The 23449-nt window shown below is 47.4% G+C and overlaps 1 protein-coding gene across 1 annotated transcript; it reads left to right on the top strand.

Annotated features, from left to right (window-relative positions):
• Positions 1-210: 210 nt before the first annotated feature.
• Positions 211-10986, top strand: polr2f (RNA polymerase II, I and III subunit F). The gene is made up of 5 exons (XM_078531787.1): positions 211-465; positions 1770-1839; positions 3869-3999; positions 5839-5910; positions 10793-10986. Exons 1-5 carry the CDS (start codon positions 446-448, stop codon positions 10881-10883), a joined length of 384 nt encoding a protein of 127 aa, XP_078387913.1. The 5' UTR covers positions 211-445; the 3' UTR covers positions 10884-10986.
• Positions 10987-23449: the final 12463 nt, after the last annotated feature.

Raw genomic sequence — 23449 nt, 5'->3', positions numbered from 1 at the left:
GCGGATCCGAGTTCAAATTGGCTTCACGCCTGAGCAAACAGGCTCATTGGGAATCACTGTTTTATTTAAAGTGTTTTAACGGCGGAACAACAGGAAAAATGTTTCTCTCTTCGGCTCGCGCAGACTTATTTCAGAAAGGGCACCAACAATAATTACATTTTGCACTTTTTTTATAACAATATAAAAAATAAGCTTATTAATATATTCTTTGTGGAGAATACAAATAATTTAACGTGAACAAAGCAACATTAAAGACAGACGAAGTTTGAGTGAAAGTTATTAAATTAAAAGTGAGCTGCAGCAGGGTGACAGTCTCAAAGATGGCGGGGCGCCAGCTTGAAGAGTGAATGACGCAGGCGCGGTGACGTCATCCGCACCCTCTGACCTGGAAGCTGTTTCATTCTTCCGGTTGCCTGTCGCCTGTGAAGCAGCCGCCACCGCCGCCATGTCGGACAACGAGGACAAGTGAGGGAACCACTGCGAGCCCGCGGCCTCCGGAAACCGCGCACAGCTCGGTGACTCCCCGGGATCCTTTATCCCCCAAATGGCCGCACCCTGGCAAAACGACGCAGCGAGGCCAACCTGCAGTCGGCGGTGACTGGAGGACCGGCCGCAGCGCCTCCGCTGCCTGGGTTGAATTCCTGCACCGAGCGGCCGCAGCGCCCCCGCTGCCTGGGCTGAGTTCCTGCACCGAGCGGCCGCAGCGCCCCCGCTGCCTGGGCTGAGTTCCTGCACCGAGCGGCCCCATTGTCCAGGCTGAGTTCCTGCACCGAGCGGCCACAGCGCCCCCGCTGCCAGGGCTGAGTTCCTGCACTGAGAGGCCACAGCGCCCCACATTGTCCAGGCTGAGCTCCTGCACCGAGCGGCCACAGCGCCCCCGCTGCCTGGGCTGAGCTCCTGCACCGAGCGGCCCCAGCGCCCCCACTGCCTGGGCTGAGTTCCTGCACCAAGTGACCATAGTGCCCCCACTGCCCGGGCTGAGTTCCTGCACCAAGCGACCATAGCGCCCCCACTGCCCGGGCTGAGTTCCTGCACCAAGTGACCATAGTGCCCCCACTGCCCGGGCTGAGTTCCTGCACTGAGCGACCATAGCGCCCCCACTGCCTGGGCTGAGTTTCTGCACTGAGCAGCCACAGTGCCCCCACTGCCCGGGCTGAGTTCCTGCACTGAGCGACCATAGTGCCTGCACTGAGCGACCATAGTGCCATCACTGCCTGGGCTGAGTTCCTGCACTGAGCGGCCACAGTGCCCCCACTGCCTGGGCTGAGTTCCTGCACTGAGCGGCCACAGTGCCCCCACTGCCCGGGCTGAGTTCCTGCACCGAGCGGCCACAGTGCCCCCACTGCCCGGGCTGAGTTCCTGCACCGAGCGGCCACAGTGCCCATATTGCCCCTCCCCTACCACTGATAATGAGTAAACTGCAGCATCCCCTACTATCGCACCTATTGGATACAGAGCGGTGGCCCAAAATGTCTAAAAGACTGGCCACTGGTGATGGAGCAGGGGTAGCGTGGCAAGTGGGAGCTGGTAGAGGTAAAGCTTTGATAACTGGAGGCACAGGCCGGGCCGTGAAACTGGGAGAAATGACAAACGTGACGCTAATGATCTTAAAGTTGTTTATCTAGGCCACAGGTTAATGGAGATGCGAAGCTTTAGTGCATAAGGTCAGAGGCTGCTGAGTGGGATTTAAGTGCAGACTGCATTGGACAGCCAGTGCTGAGCTTTCGTTACTGTTAGCTCCATTTAACATATTTTGTTTCTGATTCCAGTTTTGACGGAGATGATTTCGACGATGCCGATGAAGATGAGGGGATGGATGATCTGGATAACGCGGAGGAGGTGAGTTCACCCTAGTTTAACCCCTGGTGCCCTCTCTTTCTCTGTCCCTGGCTCAGTGGTTTGTACTCTTGAGTCTGGAAGTTATGAATTCAAGTTCCACTCCAGACACATGGAACGAAAAATCTAGGTTGACACTCCCAGTGCATTACTGAGGGACTGCTGCACTGTCAGAGGTGCCTCCTTTCGGGTGAGGCGTTTGCTCTCTCAGGTGGATGTAAAAGACCCCAGTGCCGTGATTGCGAACAAGAGCTGGAGGGTTGGTGGGGGAAGGGGTGGTGTCCAGAGCTAATAACCCTCCCTCAACCAACATTACAGCCTTGATTCAAACATGGACAAAATAGCTGAACTCCTGAGGTGAGGTGAGAGTGTCTGCCCTTGACATCAAGGCAGCGTTTGACCGAGTGTGGCATCAAGGAGCCCTAGCAAAACTGGGGTCAGTGGGAATCAGGGGGAAAACTCTCTGCTGGTTGGAGTCATACCTAACACAAAGGAAGATGGTTGTGGTTGTTGGTGGTCAATCATCTCAGTTCCAGGACATCACTGCAGGAGTTTCTCAGGGTAGTGCCCTAGGCCCCACCATCTTCAGCTGCTTCATCAATGACCTTCCTTCCATTATAAGGTCAGAAGTGGGGATGTTCGCTGATGATTGAACAATGTTCAGCACCATTCACGACTCCTCAGATACTGAAGCAGTCCATGTCCAAATGCAGCAAGACCTGGACAATATCCAGGCTTGGGCTGACAAGTGGCGAGTAATATTCGTGACACACAAGTGCCAGGCAATGACCATCTCCAACAAGAGAGAATCTAACCATTGCCCCTTGATGTTCAATGGCATTATCATGGCTGAATCCCCCACTATCAACATCCTGGAGGTTACCATTGACCAGAAACTGAACTGGACGAGCCATATAAATACTGTGGCTACAAGAGCAGGTCAGAGGGTAAGAATCCTGATGCGAGTAACTCACCTCCTGACTCCCCAAAGTCTGTCCACCATCTACAAGGCACAAGTTAGGAGTGTGATGGAATACTCCCCACTTGCCTGGATGAGTGCAGCTCCAACAATGCTCAAGAAGCTTGACTCTGTCCAGGACAAAATAGCCCTGCTTGATTGGCACCACATCCACAAACATTCACTCCCTCCACCACCGACGCACAGTAGCAGCAGTGTGTACCATCTACAAGATGCATTGCAGAAACTCACCAGGGCTCCTTCGACAGCACCTTCCAAACCCACGACTGCTACCAACTAGAAGGACAAGGGCAGCAGATAGATGGGAACACCACCACCTGGAAGTTCCACTGACCTTCCAGACCTGGAAATATATCACCGTTCCTTCACTGTCGCTGGGTCAAAACGTGGAGCTCCCTCCCTAACAGCACTGTGGGTGTACCTACACCACATGGACTGCAGTGGTTCAAGAAGACAGCTCACCACCACCTTCTCAAGGGCAACTGGGGATGGGCAATAAATGCTGAGTCCAGCCAGCGATGCCCACATCTCATGAATTAATAAAAAAAAACCCAGCGTCATTAAAAGCAAACTCTCGATTCTCACCCTCGTGTTCAAACCCCTCCATGGCCTCGCCCTTCTCCATCTGTGTCGATCCCTCCAGCCCCCAGAACCCTCTGGGACCTCTGCCCTCCTCCAGTCCTGGCCTTTAGCATCCCCGTTGTTAATCGCTCCACCATTGGCAGCCATGCCTTCAGCTGCCTGGGCCCTGAGCTCTAGAATTCCCTCCCTAAACCTCTGCCTCTCTACCACTCTCTCCTCTTTTAAGATACACCTTAAAACCCACCTCTTTGATCAAATCTTTTACCACTTGTTCTAGTATTTCCTTGTGTGGCTCAATGTCACATTTTGTCTATGACCCTCCTGTGATGTGCCTTTGGTCATTTTACTATGTTAAAGGAGACAAATTCAATGATCAAAAATTGTTTGGCGGAGCGGGCTTGAGGGTCTGAAGGGCCAACTGCTGCTCCTGGCTCTTTGGCTGACGTTTGGTTTCCTCGGTTCGGTTCCCAGGAGGACCGAGAGAATGTGGAGATTCTTCCCGCATCAGATGGCCAGCAGGCCAATCAGAAAAGGATCACAACGTCATACATGACCAAGTACGAAAGAGCCCGAGTCCTGGGAACACGCGCTCTTCAGATAGCGTAAGTACAGCCAAGGCTTTGTAACTGTGCTATCAGCAATCTGCTGTACCTCATTTCAGCAGCGGTGTGTGCAGAGAAAGGAAGATCTGTCATTTCTGTGGCGTCTTTCACAACCTCAGAACATCCCAAAGCGCTTTACAGCCGATTAGGTACTTTTTGAAGTGTAGTGACTGCTGTAATGTCGGAAATTCAGCCGCCAATTTGTGCATAGCAAGATCCCACAAACAGCAATGTGATAAATGCCCTGATGATCTTTACTGATGTTAGTTGAATGATAAAATATTGCCCAGGACTGGGTGACTTCTGAGGGAAATCCAGAACGAGGTTGGGGGGGGTCATAATCCTAAAATTAGAGGTAGGCCAGTTAAGAGGGAAATCAGGAATCACCTTTTCCTATAAGACAAAATGTGAAATCTGGGGAACTTGCTTCCTCAAAAGGCTGTGGATGCTGACGCACAACGGGAACTTTCAAGACTGATGGATAGATATTTGTTGGGCAAATGTATCAAGTTAGGAAGCTGAAACGGCCGGAAGATCAGCTAAGATCGAGTTAACAGGTGGAAGAGGCTCAAGGAGCTGAATGGCCTCGTGTTCCTATGATGTGACAAACTGCTTGTCTTGGGGGTTATAGGAACAGAAATATGCCATTCAGCCCATTGAGCCTGTTTCACCGTTCAATGCGACCATGGCTGATCATCCACTGCAATGCTTTTTCCCCCACACTCTTCCCAAATCCCTTTATGTCATTGGTATTTAGAAATCTGTCAACCTCTACTTTAAATCTATTCCATGACTGAGCTTCCACAGCCTCTGGGGTAGAGAATTCCAAAGATTCACAACCCCCTGAGTAAAGACATTTCTCCTCATCTTGGTCCTAAGTGGCTTCCCCTTTATTTTGAAATTGTGTCCCCTGTTTCTAGACTCCCCAACCAGGGGAAACATCTTACCTGCATCTACCCTGTCTATATCTTTAAGTATTTTGTAGGTTTCAATGAGATCACCTCTCATTCTTAGAAACTCTAGAGAATACAGACCCAGTTTGCCCAATCTCTCTTCATAAGACAGTCCCTCCATCCCTGGAACAAGTCTGGTGAACTTTCGTTGCACTCCCTCTATGGCAATAATATCCTTTCTGAGGTAAGGGGACCAAATCTGCACACAGTACTCCAGGTGCAGTCTAACCAAGCTTCTGTACAATTGAAGCAAGACTTCACTACTCCTGTGTTCAAATCCTCTTGTGATTAAGGCTAACATTCCATTAGCTTCCTAATTGCTTTTTGCACCTGCCTGTTAGCTTCCAGTGACTTATTGGCGAGGACACCCTTTGTAAATCAACACTTTCTAATCTCTTACCATTTCGGAAATACTCTGCACATCTGTTCCTCCTACCAAAGTGGATAACCTCACATTTTTCCACATTATATTCCATCTGCCATGTTCTTGCTCACTCACTAAGTGTCCAAATCCTCCTGTAGTTGCTTTACATCCTCCTCACAACACACGTTCCCACCGAGCTTTCTGTCATCCATGAACTTGGAAATATTACATTTGGTCCCCACATCCAAATCGCTGATATATTGTGTGGTGAACAGCTGGGGCCCAAGGACTGATCCCTGCGGTAACCCACTAATCACAGCATGTCAGCGTGAGAATGACCCATTTTATTCCTTATCTCTGTTTTCTGCCTGTTAACCAATCCTAATCCATGTCAGTATATCGCCTCCTATCCCATGCGGACTCTGGTGAACTCGGAGCTACTGGAAGGTGGCGAATCCCAGAACAATGTGCGATTCATTAATCTCTCTCTCTCCCCTGCGCTCTCTTTTCCTCTCTCTGCAGGATGTGTGCACCTGTCATGGTGGAGTTGGAAGGGGAGACAGACCCTCTGCAGATCGCGATGAAAGAGCTGAAGTAAGTAGCAGTGCCAGTGCAGTACCCATGCAGCTGTAGCTGTGCCCAGTGTCACTGCAGATTACTGTGTTGTCCTGGCTCCGCTCGCAGTCAGCTGAGATGAACTAACTCAGCTCAAGCTGTTTTGCACAGCTCAATCAATCACTAATGTTGTGAGATAAAAGCAAAAAAACTGCGGATGCTGGAAATCTGAAACAAAAACAAAAATAGCTGGAAAAGCTCAGCAGGTCTGACAGCATCTGCGGAGGGGAACACGGTTAACGTTTCAAGTCCGAATGACTCTTCATCAGAACTAAAGAGAAATAGAAATGAGGTGAAATATAAGCTGGTTGAGGGGGGTGTGGGACAGGTGGAGCTGGATAGAGGGCCAGTGATAGGTGGAGGCGAAGGAGAGATTGCCAAAGATGTCATAGACAGAAGGTCAAAGGGGTGTTGACGGTGGTGATATTATCTAAAGGATGTGTTAATGGTAACATTAAGGGTAGAAGCAGGATGAGCAAGTGACAGATAGCCCTAGTGGGGGTGGGGGGAAGGGATCGAAATAGGCTAAAAGGTGGAGATAAAACAAAGGATGAACATACATTTAAAAATAATAATAGAAATAGGTGGGAAAAGAAAAATATATATAAAAAATATTATAATTATTGGAAAAAAGGGAATCGAAAAGGGGTGGGGATGGAGGAGAGAGTTCATGATCTAAAATTGTTGAAATCAATATTCAGCCCGGAAGGCTGTAAAGTGCCTAATCGGAAGATGAGGTGCTGTTCCTCCAGTTTGCGTTGAGCTTCACTGGAACAATGCAGCAGGCCAAGGACGGACATGTGGGCATGAGAGCAGGGTGGAGTGTTGAAATGGCAAGTGACAGGGAGGTCTGGGTAATGCTTGCGGATAGACCGAAGGTGTTCCGCAAAGCGGTCACCCAGTCTGCGTTTGGTCTCTCCAATGTAGAGGAAACTGCATTGGGAGCAACGAATGCAGTAGACTAAATTGAGGGAAGTGCAAGTGAAATGCTGCTTCACTTGAAAGGAGTGTTTGGGCCCTTGGACGGTGAGGAGGGGGATGTTCAGGGCCAGGTGTTGCACTTTCTGTGGTTGCATGGCAAGGTGCTGTGGGAGGGGGGTTAAGATGTAGGGAATGATGGAGGAGTGGACTGGGGTGATGGAGGAGTGGACCAGGGTGTCCCGGAGTGAACAATTCCTACGGAATGCTGACAGTGGTGGTGAAGGGAAGATGTTGGTGGTGGTGGCATCATGCTGGAGTTGGCGGAAATGGCGGAGGATGATCCTTTGAATGCAGAGGCTGGTGGGGTGATAAGTGAGGACAAGGGGGACCCTATCATGGTCCTGGGAGGGAGAGGAAGGTATGAGGGTGGATACGCGGGAGATGGGCCAGACATAGTTGAGGGCCCTGTCAACCACCATGGGTGGAAAACCTCGGTTAAGGAAGAAGGGAGACATGTCAGAAGAACTGTTTTGGCACCATCGGAACAGATGCGACGGAGACGAAGGAACTGAGAGAATGGGATGGAGTCTTTACAGGAAGCGGGGTGTGAGGAGCTGTAGTCGAGGTAGCTGTGGGAGTCGGTGGGCTTGTAATGAATATCGGGGGACAGTCTATCACCAGAAATTGAGACAGAGAGGTCAAGGAAGGGAAGGGAAGTGTCATTGATGGACCATGTGAAAATGACGGAGGGGTGGAAATTGGAAGCAAAATTAATAAATTTTTCCAGGTCCAGGCGAGAGCATGAAGCAGCACCGAAGTAATCATCGATGTACCGGAGAAAGAGTTGTGGATGGGGGCCTGAGTAGGACTGGAACAAGGAATGTTCCACATACCCCATAAAGAGACAGGCATAACTGGAGCCCATGCGGGTACCCATAGCCACGCCTTTTATTAGGAGGAAGTGAGATGAGTTTATGGAGAAATTGTTCAGTGAGAGAACAAGTTCAGCCAGACGGAGGAGAGTAGTGGTGGATGGGGATTGTTTGGGGATAATGTTGTGAGGGTCATTAAACTAACAGAATTGGTAATACAAAGTTGGTTATCAGTAAAAATGACTATGAAGGTGTCCAAATGTCTTAACAACCCAACTGTCAGAGAATTGGTGCAGAGGGAAACTATTTGACCCGTCTAGTTCATACTTTTCCAATAGATTCTGGAGGATGTCCAGTTACACAGCATGGATTCAGGAAATGTAGTGGGAATGGCTCTCACCTTATGGTCATTATAGCTAAAGATTGGTGACACTTCTGGCCTATATTTCTGATAAGTGGACGGCTACGCAATCATTCACCTTGTTCAACTGGGGTTAGGGGCCGTCAATATCAGATAGTGACTAATAAATCCAAGCGGGAATTCGGAAGAAACTTGTTTACCCAGAGAGTGGTGAGCATGTGAAACTTGCTAGCACAGGGAGTGGTTGAAGTGAATAGCAGAGATGGATTTAAGGGGAAGCTGGATAAATACATGAGGGGGAAAGGAATAAAGGGATGTGCTGATAGGATGAGATGAAGGAGATTGGGAGAAGATAAAAGCAAAAAACAGCGGATGCTGGAAATCCAAAATAAAAATAGAACAGAAGAGTCTGTTGAAGAGTCATTCGGACTCGAAACGTTAACTGTGTTCCTGTCTGCAGATGCTGTCAGACCTGCTGAGTTTTTCCAGGTATTTTTGTTTTTGTTTTAGATTGGGAGAAGGCTTAAATGTTAACATGGAACCAGTTGGGCTGAGTGGCCTGTTTCCCTGCTGTAAATTCTATGCGGGAAAGAATCCTGCTGCCCTTACCTGGTCTACGTGACTCCAGCCCCTCACCAGTGTAGCTGACCCTTCACCTCCCTCTGAAATGGCTTCAAATTTGCTAGCAGAGGTTTGAAGAAGGCAGAACACCACCACCTTCCCAGGGTAACTAGGGGGTTGGGCAATAAACGCTGGCCTTGCTGCAACTGCGCCAAGAATGAATTATTTATAAAATGCTGGCATGGAACTGACTGATGCCGTCCAAACCCCTTGATTGCTTTATATTCACTTTGAGCTGGATTGAATGGGCCACCTCAACTCACGAGGAGTGATGGGATGTGTTCGTGGAATCCTACGGCACAAAGACCATTCAGCCCATTGTATTTGTGCTGACTCTTTTGAGAGCTATCCAATTAGTCCCACTCCCCTTTTCCTTCCCCATATCCCTGCGGATTTGTCCCCTTCAAATATTTATCCAATTCCCCTTTGAAAGGGTAATGGAATCTGCTTGTGCCTCCCTTTCAGACAATGCAATCCAGGTCAAAACAACAGGCTTTGGGCAAAAAAAAATCTCATCTCTCCCTCTGGTTGTTTTGCCAATCACCTCGAGCTTGTGTCACTGGAAATAATTTATAATTGTTTATTCTATCAAAACCAGACATGATTTTAAACCCCTCTATCAAATCTCCCCTTCCTCTTCTGCTCAATCTTATCATTGAGGCATCTCTCAATTGTTTTTCAAAAATATATTTTATTCATAAAATATTTTAAAAGAACATTGTGAAATGGCCATCAGAGAAAGTGCTGTGATATTCGTATTCTAGACCGAGCTGCGCTCTGAGGTGCTTCGGTACAAGTGTGATACTTGTACACATTCAATGTGAGTCAGAGCCCGAGGGGTTCTATACAATTTCCAGCCCTCAGTGTGCCAGACAGCGACCTTTCCCCATTGCGCCTCTGGAATACAAATGTTAAAAGCATCTGAGCCAGGCTCTAGTTTAAAGCTACACATGAATTTAAATTCCCTCTTCCTCATACTTGTGCCTAACACAGTGACACTGACAGCCAGGCCTCTGGGGGGGTTTGCAACCTTAGTCAGCAGTTATGGAGCCTCTGTAACTGCGATTTTCTTTTCTGTTGTTCAGAGAGAGTGAGTCGTTTCCCTAAGGGCTCGCACAGTTTCTCAGCCTGAACAGCTGGCGGTGCCAAAAGCCTTCCTCAGCTTGCCCTGGGGTTAAACGCTGGACATCAGGCCGGCAGCCTGTGCTGTTGCTGCAACAGCTTCATCCAGAAACAACTGTAGGGCCCTGGGGAAAGGGCAGGGAGGGGGAGTGGGACTAATTGAATCACTGATTTAAAGAGCCAGTGCAGGCACGATGGGCTGAATGGCCCCCTTCTGTGCCCCAAGGTTCTGTAGCTCCACCCGTGGCCCTGAGCAGGTACTGAAATAAACAAGCTGCCCCCCCTCCCTGGATGAGACACAAGGTCCCCGGGCGCAACCCCGAAAAGAGCAGGGACTTGCCCTGGGCCAACGTCCCATCTGCAACTCGACGCCACCGATAAACGAGAGGGACTGGTAACTAATCTGACTGCTCTTTGCTATATTCAAAGTGGCAGCCTTGCTTGTAGAGCCAGAGAGCCATTCAGCACCAAAGGAGACCATTTGCCCCATCAAGCCTCTTCCCGCTCACCTTTTGTTCTTTCCCCATGGCTCTGCAGGTTGTTTCCCTTCAAGTATTTCTTCAATTCCCTTTTGTGAGTTGCCACTGAATCGTCTTCCACTTCCCTTTCAGGCAGCGCGTTCCAGATTGTAACAGCTCGCTGTGTAAAATAACTTCTCAACCCCTCTGCTTCTTTTGCCAATTACCTCAAATCCGTGCCCTCTGGTTTTCAACGCTTCTTCCGGTAGAAGTAGTTTCCCTTTATTCACTCTAATCAAAACCCTTTCGTGGTTTTAAACACCTCTGCTAAATCTCCCCTTAACCTTCTCTGCTCAGTGGAGAACAAGCCTTAATGACAATATTATTACATATTTGCACACAATCACTGCTGTCCAGCACCCTTAGCCGTAAGTAGGTCGCTTGCAGCTGTTTCCTGAGCTGAGTGATAACCCATTTTGTCGACACAAGTCTGTCTTGTTTCCCAGAGCACGAAAAATTCCAATCATTATCCGACGATACCTGCCAGACGGAAGCTATGAAGACTGGGGAGTGGATGAGTTGATAATTACAGACTGACGCATGCTTGCTACTCGGGCACTTTGCACATGTTTCCTGTATTTAAACACTTTTTTTGTTTTATACTTTGCTTTTTTGTAAAATAAACATTGATTCCCAATGAGCTGACAGGGTCTCTGATTCTGCAGAATATTAGAGGGACTCACTGTTGAAGGTGTAACTTCCAGTGCAAATAAGTACCAAAGTGGTTGCTAATTTGGCACTAATGGGCAGTCTCAGGTAGATAGCAGGCATGGAGAAGGGAATAATAACAGGCTGGTGCATACAACACTGTGGGGTACAGAGGGAGCTTTACCTGTGCTGGGAGTGTTTGATGGGGACGGTGTAGAGGGAGCTTTACTTTGTATCTAACCCTGTGCGGTACCTGTCCTGGGAGTGTTTGATGGGGACAGTGTAGAGGGAGCTTTTCTCTGTATCTAACCCCGTGCTGTACCTGTCCTGGGAGTGTTTGATGGGGACAGTGTAGAGGGAGCTTTACTCTGTATCTAACCCCGTGCTGTACCTGCCCTGGGAGTGTTTGATGGGGACAGTGTAGAGGGAGCTTTACTCTGTATCTAACCCCGTGCTGTACCTGTCCTGGGAGTGTTTGATGGGGACAGTGTAGAGGGAGCTTTACTCTGTATCTAACCCCGTGCTGTATCTGTCCTGGGAGTGTTTGATGGGGACAGTGTAGAGCGAGCTTTACTCTGTATCTAACCCCGTGCTGTACCTGTCCTGGGAGTGTTTGATGGGGACAGTGTAGAGGGAGCTTTACTCTGTATCTAACCCCGTGCTGTACCTGTCCTGGGAGTGTTTGATGGGGACAGTGTAGAGGGAGCTTTACTCTGTATCTAACCCCGTGCTGTATCTGTCCTGGGAGTGTTTGATGGGGACAGTGTAGAGCGAGCTTTACTCTGTATCTAACCCCGTGCTGTACCTGTCCTGGGAGTGTTTAATGGGGACAGTGTAGAGGGAGCTTTACTCTGTATCTAACCCCGTGCTGTACCTGCCCTGGGAGTGTTTGATGGGGACAGTGTAGAGGGAGCTTTTCTCTGTATCTAACTCCGTGCTGTACCTGTCCTGAATGTGTTTGATATGGTGTTGGGTGCTTTAAGGGGAAATGCTCTATTACCTTTTGATCTGGGTGTGAGGCATGATGAGTTTGTTGTGAGAGTGAATCAGACACTTCACATGATCAGACCTAAAAATTACCGAGTTGCTGCTCTTGACGCCCTCAAGTGGCCATAAATTTGAACTGCTCCAGACTCTGGCAGACATTTTCTGTCTGACTCACTCTCAATTACAGGAGCAAACACGCCAGAGAGACCAGACATGAAGTGAGTGCAGCTCACTGGGTTATCACTGTTCAATTTTGCTTTTTCTACCCCTCTTTGTCCAACTTTTTCTTAAATATAATCCCAGGTCATTCCCTGATTAGAATCACACTGTAGGTGAACTTCCTTCTTGAACCACAGCAGTCTGTGTGGGGAAGGTGCTCCCACAGTGCAAAAAAAAATTCATTTCTATAGTGCCTTTCTCAACCTCAGGATGACCCACGGAAATACTTTTTGAAGTGTACTCACTGTTGTAATGTTGGAAGTGGACAGCAATGAGATGATGATCAGAGATTCTGTTTTTGTGATGTTGGTTGAGGGATGAATATCATCTGGGACACAGGGGAGAACTCCCCTGCTCTTCTTTAAAATAGTGGCAATTTTACATCCAGGCGAGAGGATTGGACCTCGATTTAATGTCTCATTCAAAAGATGGCACCTCCGACAGTTTGGCACTCCCTCGGCACTGGGGGGGGAGGGGGGCGGTGTTGGCCTGGATTTTGTCCTCAGGTCTCTGGAGTGGGGCTTGAATCCACAGCCTTCCGACCCACGCGAGAGTGCTGCCCAATGAGCCCGGGCTGACTCAGTGAAACCCTCCACACTGTCCAATAGCCTGCCACTGCTCAGCAGGCTCTAGTCGGGCAGAACACTGGACAATAAACAGTGACATTTAGAGAGTTGTTAACCACGTTGCAGAGATGACAACAGACAGGAGCACAATTCGGCCCATCGCATTAGTGCTGTTGCTCACCTCCTTCAACTGAAGCTACCTAATGTCATTCCCCTGCATTCTATATTGCTACCCAATAATCGCTTTGAGATTATATTGCCGTGTCTGCCTTGGTGACCCCTTGTGCTAAGGGATCATCGTTCTTTATTCTAATGACTCTGTGTAAAAACATTTCTTCTAACATCCCCATTTTGCTCTTCCAGTGGTAGTCCCGTGTGTGTGTGCACAAAGGCAGGTAAATGGTTTTGGGGGTACAGCACAGCCGTGATCTAATTGAATGGTGGAGCAGGCTTGAGAGGCTGAATGGCCTCTTTCCCCGTCCCCTTGTTACTGATTCACCAGCTAGTAGAGACCATCTTTCCAATGTATCCTCTGTCACTGTTTTGAAAACCTCCATTCGATTCCCCTCCTCCCCGAGCCCCCTCAGTTCCAGAGAAGTACAAGTCCCCTTAAATTAATTCACAATAAATAAGATACTGAAAATCCAGCTGTGGAGTTATGTACCAAGCTTAACTCAATATGAATATTTAATTGGTTGTCTGCAACACTTGAGGGAGCAGCCAAGATATTTGCGAACAAGGGTGGACTGTTTTATTTGTTTAGTTATACATAAGGCAGCCATTTATCTTTGAACCTGTCCACAGAGATTCAGATCCAGGAAGCCTTGCTGACATTTAAGTAGCTCGTGGAATCTTTAAGTCAACTTGCAATTCTCAAAAGAATAATTTTAAACAGTGCTAAGAAATGTGAATTCTGCAAAAGAATAGCTTACCCTTAAATTACAACTTTCAACAGCAACTCACTCCCTGTGGCACTGTGAACATGGTTGGGACCCGAAGATTCAGCCCGTGGTTTCAGAATGGCTAGCAGACACATGGGAACACCACTACCTGCAAGTTTCCCTCCAAGTCATACCTCATCCTAACTTGGAACCAAATTACCATTGACTCATCGTCGCTGGATCAAAATCCCGGAACTCCCTCCCTTGGCAGCGCTGTGGGTGTGCCTGCAGCATACAGACTGCAGTGATTCGAGAAGGTGCCTCACCACCACCTCCTCAAGCGCAATTAGGGACAGGCAACACATGCTAGCCTTTAGCCAGCGATGCTCATATCCCAAAAGTGAATATTAAATAAAAGGAATGCACTGATGGGAAGCCACGGTTGCATGTGCTCGGGGGGCACGTGGTTGGGCGGGTGCTCTGTGAACACGAGTGATCGAGAATGACCATCGTGTGAAATATCGACACCGTTGGGCACGGTGAGCAGTCAGCACCCTCCTGTGGGATAGACTTCTCATTACAATGGCTGGGTTTGTATTACAGGGAAAGAGCCGACTTCAAAGACTTTTGCTGCAGGAATCTCAACTCTTGGAGGACTCGAGTTGAAAGGAGGATTCAGCGAATGCCTGGAACCTGAAATAAGGGAAAATGCTGGAAATGAGCCTCAAATTCTTCAGCATCTGATAAAAGGAGAGGTCAACTTTAGTTAGAAAGGTTTTTAAAATTATGAAGGAGTTTGATGGGGTAGATGTGGAGATCATGTTTCCTCCGGTGGGGGAGACCAGAAATTAGGGGCCCCCGATATAAGACAGTCAATAATAAACCCAATAGGACGTTCAGGGGAAGCTTCATGTAGAGAGTGGTGAGAATGTGGAACACGCTACCACAAGGAGTAGATGAGGTGAATAGCAACGGCGCATTTAAGGGGAAGCTAGATAAATACATGAAGGAGAATGGAATAGAAGGTTATGCAAGAAGGGTGGGAGGAGGCCAAATACTGACATAGAACAGTCGGAATGAATGGCCTCTTTCTGTGCTGTAAATTCTACCCCATTCCTTTGAAGAGAGTTACTTGTGGTTTAGAACGAGTTGAATCGGGTTAGAGCGTTAACCCTTTCTGCTCCAAGAAGGCACCTGATCAGCAGCAATTTGTTTTGTGGTTTTACCTGTGCGACAAGGTGGGAAAAATACCCCTACCTCAGCTGAGGAAATCTCTCTAGGGCACCCTGAGTAACAGGACTGAGACCACTTGTCTCAGGAGATTCAAGATTTAAACACACTTACTAACAGGACGTGCAGATGGTGACAACCTGGAACAGTTTGACCAGGTTGGCGGCACTCTCACTTTGCACTGAGAAGGATTAGAGTTCAAGCCCCACTCCAGAACTTGTGCAGTGCCGAAAGAGTGCGAAGTTGTCCGAGGTGCCTTTAGTCAGATAAGACTTTAAATCAGGTATGTTTGCTACTGTTGGCTCAGGCTAGTGCTCTGGGTTCTGTGGTACAGTTTGTAGAACAGAGACTTCTCCTGCTGTACTGGCCAACATTCCTTTCTCAACCAACACCACCAGAAATAGAGTCACTAATGTTTACCTCCCCCTATTGAAAACTTGTTGAATCAACATAAACTATTAGTAGCCAGTTGCTCCAATTGGACCCAGTCATGAATAGAAAAAATATACCAAATTGATGTAAAGGAAAGACAGACGTATACATTTATTTATGATTCTTGGAAATGGCAATATCGAATTGTGTTTGATAATGTCCATGTGCAGCGCCTTGGGACATTTTACTAAATTAAAGGTGTTATATAAATATAAGTTGTTGTTGCTGCGTCCTTCATTTAATAAATAAATATGATAGTGCTGAAAGGAGAGATGTTGCTGAAGCCTTTCATCTTGCACTCATCAGAACAAATTCAAGAATGCCAAATTTCAAACAACCACAACAATTTATACTGCAGGAAAAAAAAGGTGCTGATTGGTTGGTGAGTCGACTCTGATTGACCAAGGCATTGCCATAGAAAAAGTAAATATAACGATGCGCATGAATTTGGCCTTCATCAACCTGAGAGGATTTTTAAAGTAAGATGGGATATCTAAAAATAAATGTAGCAGATGTGGTTTATATGGATTCCCAAAAGTTAAGGTGCCACACAAAATGTTAATGGAGAAGTCAGTAGATCGTGGGATTGCCAGGAGTATGTCCATACAGCGATGGAGGTCAGAAAGCATTGGGTTGGGGAAAATACCTGGGGAGAGGGATTTTACATGGGCCGGTTAAATTTATTGATGATCTGGGCTTAAGAATTGATTGAACAGTATCAAAATCTGCCAAAGGCAACAACTTGCAGGGAATTTTCCTGAAGGAAAGTGGGCAGATCGATGGCAAATGTTCTATGTAGAGCAAATTGAAATAGTACAATTTGGAAGTAAGAAGAAGGAGAAACGCGTTTTTTAAAGTAAGATATTAAGTGGAGTAAGGGAAAGTGGTGTTCCAAAACATTACAAAAGATTACACATTATTTACCACTCAGGAACAGGCCATTCTGTCCAACTGGTCCTGACCAGTATTTACGCTCCACACAAGCCTCTTCCCACTCTGCTTCATCTAACTCCATCAATATATGAATGCATCTATACTATTCACTGCACTACTCCCGGTGGTAGCGAGTTCCACATCATCACCGCTCTCTGGGCAAAGATGTTTCTCCTAAATTCCTTATTGGATTTATTAGTGACTGTTTTATATTGATGGCCCCAGTTCTGGTCTCGCTCACAAGTGGAAACACCTTTATAATAAAAAGATAAAAGCAAAAAACTGCGGACACTGGAAATCCGAAAAAAAACAACCCAAAAATACCTGGAAAAACTCACCTTTGCCTCATCGATTCTTTCAAACTCCCTTTGTAATTTTAAAGGTCTCTATCAGGTTCCCTCGGACTCCTTTCTAATGTAAAGAGCCCCGAGCCAATCGTTAAAAGTGACAATGAAAATAAGTAAGGCCGACAAAATAAATCCGGAATCCTGGATTCTACTTCTAGAGCCACAGAATCCGAATACGAGGAGGTATTGATGAATTTGTGCAGGATATTTAAGGATGGATATAAAAGCCATGGAAAAGGTGCAGTGTAGAATTGACACGGGTGTTGAAAACCATGGGGCAGGATTTTATGTCCCGCGAGCGGGTGCGCGCCTGACCCGCTTGGGCATAAAATAGCGCCCGAAGACACCGGGCGAGCGTCCTGTCGTCATCGTGCACCCGTGCAACATTTCGATCGGCGGGCGCGTGAGGGAGCCGACAGTGCGCCCACCGACAATGAAGAGGCCTATTAAGGCCCTGAATCGATGGATTTAAACATATTTTTCGCTGCCCGTCCAAACCTTCCGGTTGGCAGGTGGGCGAATCGGCCAGGCGGCCTTCTGATCTTTTTAGCAAACCTCATCCACGGGCGGGACGAGGTTTCCACAACCGGATAAAAATGAAATGCCAATTTTTTGGGCAGAATTTTAAATTGGGCATGATTTTAAAATTGTTCAACTCCCCTAGGCAGCTCCCGGCCTTCAGGGAGCTCTCAGTGCGCACTCCCCACCGCATACACGCAGGCTCTTGCGCTCGCTCTCTTCCGCACCCCCTACCCTCAACCCCGGCAGTGCTGAGCTCCTCCCTTTCACGCTCGCTGGCCGTTAATCGGGGGCCGATCGGGGGTGGGGGGGCGGTGGACTGTTTCCTGGCCGCTGTCGGGCCCGCCCACCGCACCCGATCGGACAACCTGAAAATTCTACCCACGGTTCAGGATGAGAACCTGGAGAAGTAGCAGTTTTAGTTCAGAAAGCCAAGGGGATGGCGGGATGGATGGAGATTGTGTAGAGTTACGGGAAGGGTAAACAGTAAGAAATTGGCTCCACTGGAAGGTGGGATGGTGAAGAGAGGGCAGAAATTAAAGCAGTCAACAAAATAATTAGGGAGATTTGAAAAACAGTCATTTGCACAGCAGTTAATTCAAAAGTGGAATTATCTGCACAAGAGAGTAAATAAACGGAGAAGGGCAGTGGAAGCAGATTCAATACTTTCAAAAGGGAATTGGATAAATACTTGGAAAGGGAAAAATTACGCAGCTATGGGGAAAGAGCAGGGGGAGTGGGGCTAATTGGGTAGCTCTTTGAAAGAGCTAGCACAGGCTCGAAGGGCCGAATGGCCTCCTGCGCTGTCAGATCCTATGATTGTTGCTGGAAAAGGAGGAATGTTAAATATTCCGGGAGAATGGAATTAGACAGTGTCCTGTATTAAAAGGTTGTGGTCCTGAGAAGCCTTGAGACTGTAAAAACTGTTCAGTGGCGGGAAGTTGAGGGAAAGATAGGGAATGGAACTGTCGTCTGATAAAATCAGAGTCTGATAGAATCAGGATTAGAGGGTAAGACTCCATGGTAATCACCCCTTCTGAACCCTGACTGACTTCTTGTGCCTTTTCTAAATTTCCTATTATTATTTCAGTGAAACATTTTGGGTGATCACAGAATCACAGAATCGTTACGATGTAGAAGGAGGCCATTCGGCCCATCATGTCTGCACCGGCTGTCTGAGCATTTTAACTTAGTGCCGATCTCCTGCCTTTCCCCCATATCCTGCACGTTGTTTCTATTTAAATGCCCTCTTCAATGCTTCATATTGAACCTGCCCCCATCACACTTCCAGGCAGTGCATTCCAAACCCTAACTACTCGCTGTGTGAAAAAGTTTTTCTCACCTCGCATTTGCTTCTTTTGCAAAACAGTTCAAAGCTGTGCCTTTGGTTCCCAATCCGTTTACAAGCGGGAACAGTTTCTCCCTATCTACTCTGTCCAGACCCCTCATGATTTTGAAAACTTCTATCAAGTCTCCCCTTAGCCTTCTCCTCTCATAAGAACATAAGAACTAGGAGCAGGAGTGGACAATTCAGCCCCTCGAGCCTGCCCCACCATTCAATACAATCATGGCTGATCTCATTTCAGCCTCAACTCCAATTTCCCGCCCTCTCCCCATAACCTTTCAACCCATTACTAATTAAAAATCTGTCTATCTCCTCCTTAAATTTATTCAGCGTCCCGGCATCCACTGCACTCTGAGGAAGTGAATTCCACAGATTCACCACCCTTTGAGAAAAGTAATTCCTCCTCATCTCTGATTTAAATCTACCACTTCTTAGCCTAAAACTATGGCCTCTCGTTCTAGAATGCCCCACAAGGGGAAACACCCTCTCCACGTCTACTTTGTCTATCCCCTTTAGCATCTTAAATACCTCAATTAGATCCCCTCTCATCCTTCTAAACTCTAGTGAGTATAGGCCTAAACTGCTTAATCTCTCCTCATAAGACAAGCCCCGCATCTCTGGAATCAATCGAGTGAACCTCCTCTGAATCGCCTCCAATGCAACTACATCCTTCCTCAAGTAAGGGGACCAAAACTGTGCACAGTACTCCAGGTGCGGTCTCACCAATGCCTTGTGCAGTTGCAACAACACTTCCCTATTTTTATACTCTATTCCTTTAGCAATAAATTCCAAAGAAAACAGTCCCAACTTCTCCAATCTTTCCTCATAACTGAACTGTCTCATCCCAGGAACCATTCTTGTAAACCTCTTCTGCACTCTCTCCAATGTGTTCACATCCTTCCTGTAGTGTGGTGTCCAGAACTGTACACAATACCCCAGCCGAGGTCTAACCAGTGTCTTCACCATAACCTCCCTGCTCTTGTACTCAATGCTTCCATTAATGAAACCTAGAATACTGTATGCTTTAGAAACAGCTCTCTCTACCTGTCCTGCCATCTTTAATGACTTATATACATATACACCCAGGTCTCTCTGCTCCTGCACACCCTTTAGGATAGTATCCTTTATTTTATACTGTCTCTTCATGTTCTTTGTACCAAAGTGTATCACCTCACACTTCTCTGCATTGAACTTCATCTACCTACCTGCACACTCCACTAATCTGTCAATGTCTTTTTGAAGTTCTACACTGTCCTCCTCACAGTTTACAATTCTCCCAAGTTTTGTGTCGTCAGTAAACTTTGAAATTGTCCCCTGCGCACCAAGATCTAGATCATTTATATATATATTAGGAAAAGCCAGGATCCCAATACTGACCCCATGGGGAACTCCACTACAAACCTTCTTCCAGCCCAAAAAATACCCATTAACCATTACTCTCTGTTTCCTATCCCTCAGCCAGTTTTGTATCCACGTTGCCACTGTCCCTTTTATTCCATGACCTATAACTTTCCTCACAAGTCTGTTGTGTGGCACTGTATCGAACACCTTTTGGAAGTCCATTTACACCACATCAACATCCTTACCCTCATCAACCATCTCTGTTACCTCTTCAAAAAACTCTCGCAAGTTAGTTAGACAGGATTTTCCTTTATCAAATCCATGCTGACTCTTCCGAATCAATCCACATTTTTCCATGTGACTATTAATTCTATCCCGAATAATTGTTTCTAGAAGTCTCCCCACCATCGAAGTTAAACTGACAGGTCTGTAATTGCAGGGCAGATCTTTACAACCTTTTTTGAACAAGGGCGTAATGTTTGCAATTCTCCAGTCCTCCGGCACCTCCCCTGAATCCAGGGAACATTGAAAGATTATTGCCAGTGCCTCTGCAATTTCAACTCTCACTTTCTGCAGTACTCTTGGATGCATCTCATCCGGTCCTGGTGCATTATCAACTTTAAGTACCGACAGCTTATCCAATATCTCCTCCTTATCAATTTTAAGCCCCTCTAGAGACTGAGTTTCCTCCTCTGTCACCATGGCCTGGGCAGCATCTACCTCGTAGGTAAAGACAGATGCAAAGAATTCATTTAACACCTCAGCCATGCCTCCTGCCACTATGTGTAAATCCCCTTTTTGGTCCCTAATCGGCCCTACTCCTCCTTTTACCACCCTTTTACTATCGATGTGCTTATAGAATACTTTGGGATTTCCTTTTCTCTTAGCTGCCAGTCTTTATTTCAAAATCCCTCTTTGCCTCTCGTATTTGCTTCTTCACGTCCCTTCTGAACCCTCTGTATTCAACTTGGTTCTCAGTTGTATATCCTATCTGACACCTGACGTAAGCACACTTTTTCTTCTTTAACTTAATTTCTATCTCCTTTGTCATCCAGGGAGCTCTGGATTTGTTTGTCCTACCCTTCCCTTTTGAGGGAACATGCCTTGACTGTGCCCAAACCATCCCCTCTTTGAAGGTAGCCCATTGTTTAGCTACTGTTTTTCCCGCCAACCTTTGGTTCCAGTCTATCCGGCCCAGCTCTGCTCTTGCCCCATTGAAGTCCGCTCTCTGCCAGTTGATTATTCTTACTCTGGATTGACCTATGTCATTTTCCACCGTCACCCTAAACCTTATGATACAATGATCACTGTCTCCTAAATGTTCCCCCGTCACTTGATCTACTTGGCCCACCTCATTCCCAAGAACCAGGTCTAGCTTCCTTTCTTGTTGGACTGGACACATACTGCTGAAGGAAATTCGCCTGAATACAATCTAGGAACGTTTGTCCCTCACTGTCCCTTACACTACCACTATCCCAGTCTATATACGGGTAATTAAAGTCCCTCATTATAACTACTCTCTGATGTGATTTCCTTGCAGATTTTTTCCTCTTCATCCTTCCCACTAGCTGGTGGTCTCTATATTACACCAAGGAAATTACCCCGAACACCCCTAAATTTACCATTTTGGGTAGGAAACTTACTGAAATAGGACCAGGGATGTGGGACTGTAGTTAATGTGGAGAGACTGGAGAAGCTGGGATTGTTCTCCTTAGAACAGAGAAGGTAGGGGGATTTAATGGAAGTGCTCCAAATCATGAAGAGGTTTCAAAGCAGGAAGGGGGAAACCAGGCTGGAGGGATGCTAACACAGATTCAAGATAATTGGTTAAAATAAAGCCAAGGGGGAGATGAGAGTATTTTTACTGAGTGAGTTGTTGTGATCTGGAAGGCACTGCCTGAAAGGGCGGTGGAAGCAGATTCGACAATAACCTTCAAAGGGAATTGGATAAGTATTTGCAAAGGAGAAACTTCCAGGACTATGGGGAAAGGGCAGGGGGCGTGAAGCTCATGAACCCGTTCACAGAGTCAGTACAGACACTTTGGGCCAAATGGCCTCTTTCTTTGCTGCTTCATTCGTGGATTCTCCCCTCCCACCTGTCTAATGATGAGAATCGTTTAGCAGCAAACACAGCATCGCCTCAGCGATCTCGTCCCCAGACTGGTTTCCTCTTTCTTTTGTTTATGGCTTTTTATTCCCTCGGCTGTCACAGGCAGCGCATTGTGCTCCGGGGGACTTAAATCGGTTGTCATGGCAACGCCCAATTTCCTTTCGGAGAGAGAGAGAGAGAAGTTGGCTGCAGGGCCTTCTCAGGGATATCAGCACACAGGCCTCATAAAACCAACCATTGTTCAGGCCGCCACTGACACCAGAGGCAGCCTTTATCAAATGGAAATATCTCTTACACTCCACGTCCATGAAGGAGAGCTCAGAGAGAGGATTGTTGTCACACAGAGCAAGAGCAACCTTTTCCTTGGGATGTACCTGGCCAAATCTCTGCTCACATTTTAATTTAACCGTTTGAGGAATGTTGGGGCAGAGACGGTTAAGATGGGGGTGGGCGCGGGTGACAGAGGCCCGGGAACCTACAGATTATCCCTGGGGTAAATTCACCTCGTTGTCAATCTGGGAATGAACACCATCCCCACATCCGGAAAGGCTGAACTCGTTTCTCCCGAAAAGAAATGGTCTAAAGGGTGGAGGGAGGGTGACCTGATAGAACTCTTTAAAATTGCGACAGGGTTTCAATTGAGAAGATGTTTCCACCTGTGGGGCAGACCAGAACTGGGGCCATCGATATGTGACAGTCCTTAATAAATCCGACCGGGAAATCAGGAGAAACCTCTTTACCCAGAGAGTGGTGAGAACATGGAACTCGCCACCATCGGGAGTGGTTGGGGTGAATAATATTGATGCCTTTAAGGAGGAAGCTTGATAAATACATGAGGGAGAAAGGAAGAGAAGGATATGGTGATGAAGTGGGCGTGGGCGGAGGCTCATGTGGAGGATAAACACCAGCACAGAGCAGCCGGGCTGAATGGGCTTGTTCCTGTTCTGTAAAATTCGCTGTAACCTGTAGGTGCAGAATGGGATGAGATGTTTTTGAAGGACTTGCCCAGGTGCACCTGTAAACATAAGTTTCAAATGGGAGTCACTGGGTCTTTTAACCCCAGCCTGAGGACTCTGTAGAAGGATGGATGCCTCCTCTGTCATCTTTGAGAGAGAGAACGGGTCTCCTGCTCAGTGCCCTGTCAAAGGTCAGCGCTTACCCACCTCCCCACAAACACCTTCGCCACCGCATCAGAACTTCCCTCAAGGGAACCAAGGGGACCAACCAGCACCACTTATACTTCCCGGCTGTGGCTTGCTGAGTAACGGACGGTCCTCTGAGGCAGAATATCGTGGGCTCAAGTCACGACCCCAGGGATCCAAGCACAAAACCCAAGCTGACACTCTCAGTGCAGTCCTGAGGGAATGCCACACTGTCAGCAGTGCCACCTTTCGGGGATGAGACATTAAACCGGTCGACCTTCTCAAGTGGACTCAAAGATTCCATGGCGCTATGTTGAAGAAGAGCAGGGGGGAGCCCTCCCTGGTGTCCTGGCCGATACTTATCCCTCAACCAGTATCACCGAAATAGATTATCTGGCCATTA

This window comes from Cetorhinus maximus, chromosome 29 (assembly GCF_964194155.1).
Source record: "Cetorhinus maximus chromosome 29, sCetMax3.hap1.1, whole genome shotgun sequence".
Taxonomy (NCBI): domain Eukaryota; kingdom Metazoa; phylum Chordata; class Chondrichthyes; order Lamniformes; family Cetorhinidae; genus Cetorhinus; species Cetorhinus maximus.
Note: the sequence above shows the minus strand (reverse complement) of the source record. Positions and strands in the feature narration are given on the sequence as shown.

Excerpts from the sequence above, each read along its gene's own strand:
- polr2f (XM_078531787.1), top strand. The coding sequence starts at position 446 with ATGTCGGACAACGAGGACAA. Across the intron at positions 4,000-5,838 it reads ACACGCGCTCTTCAGATAGC|GATGTGTGCACCTGTCATGG; the intron begins GTAAGTACAGCC and ends CTCTCTCTGCAG. Across the intron at positions 5,911-10,792 it reads ATCGCGATGAAAGAGCTGAA|AGCACGAAAAATTCCAATCA; the intron begins GTAAGTAGCAGT and ends CTTGTTTCCCAG.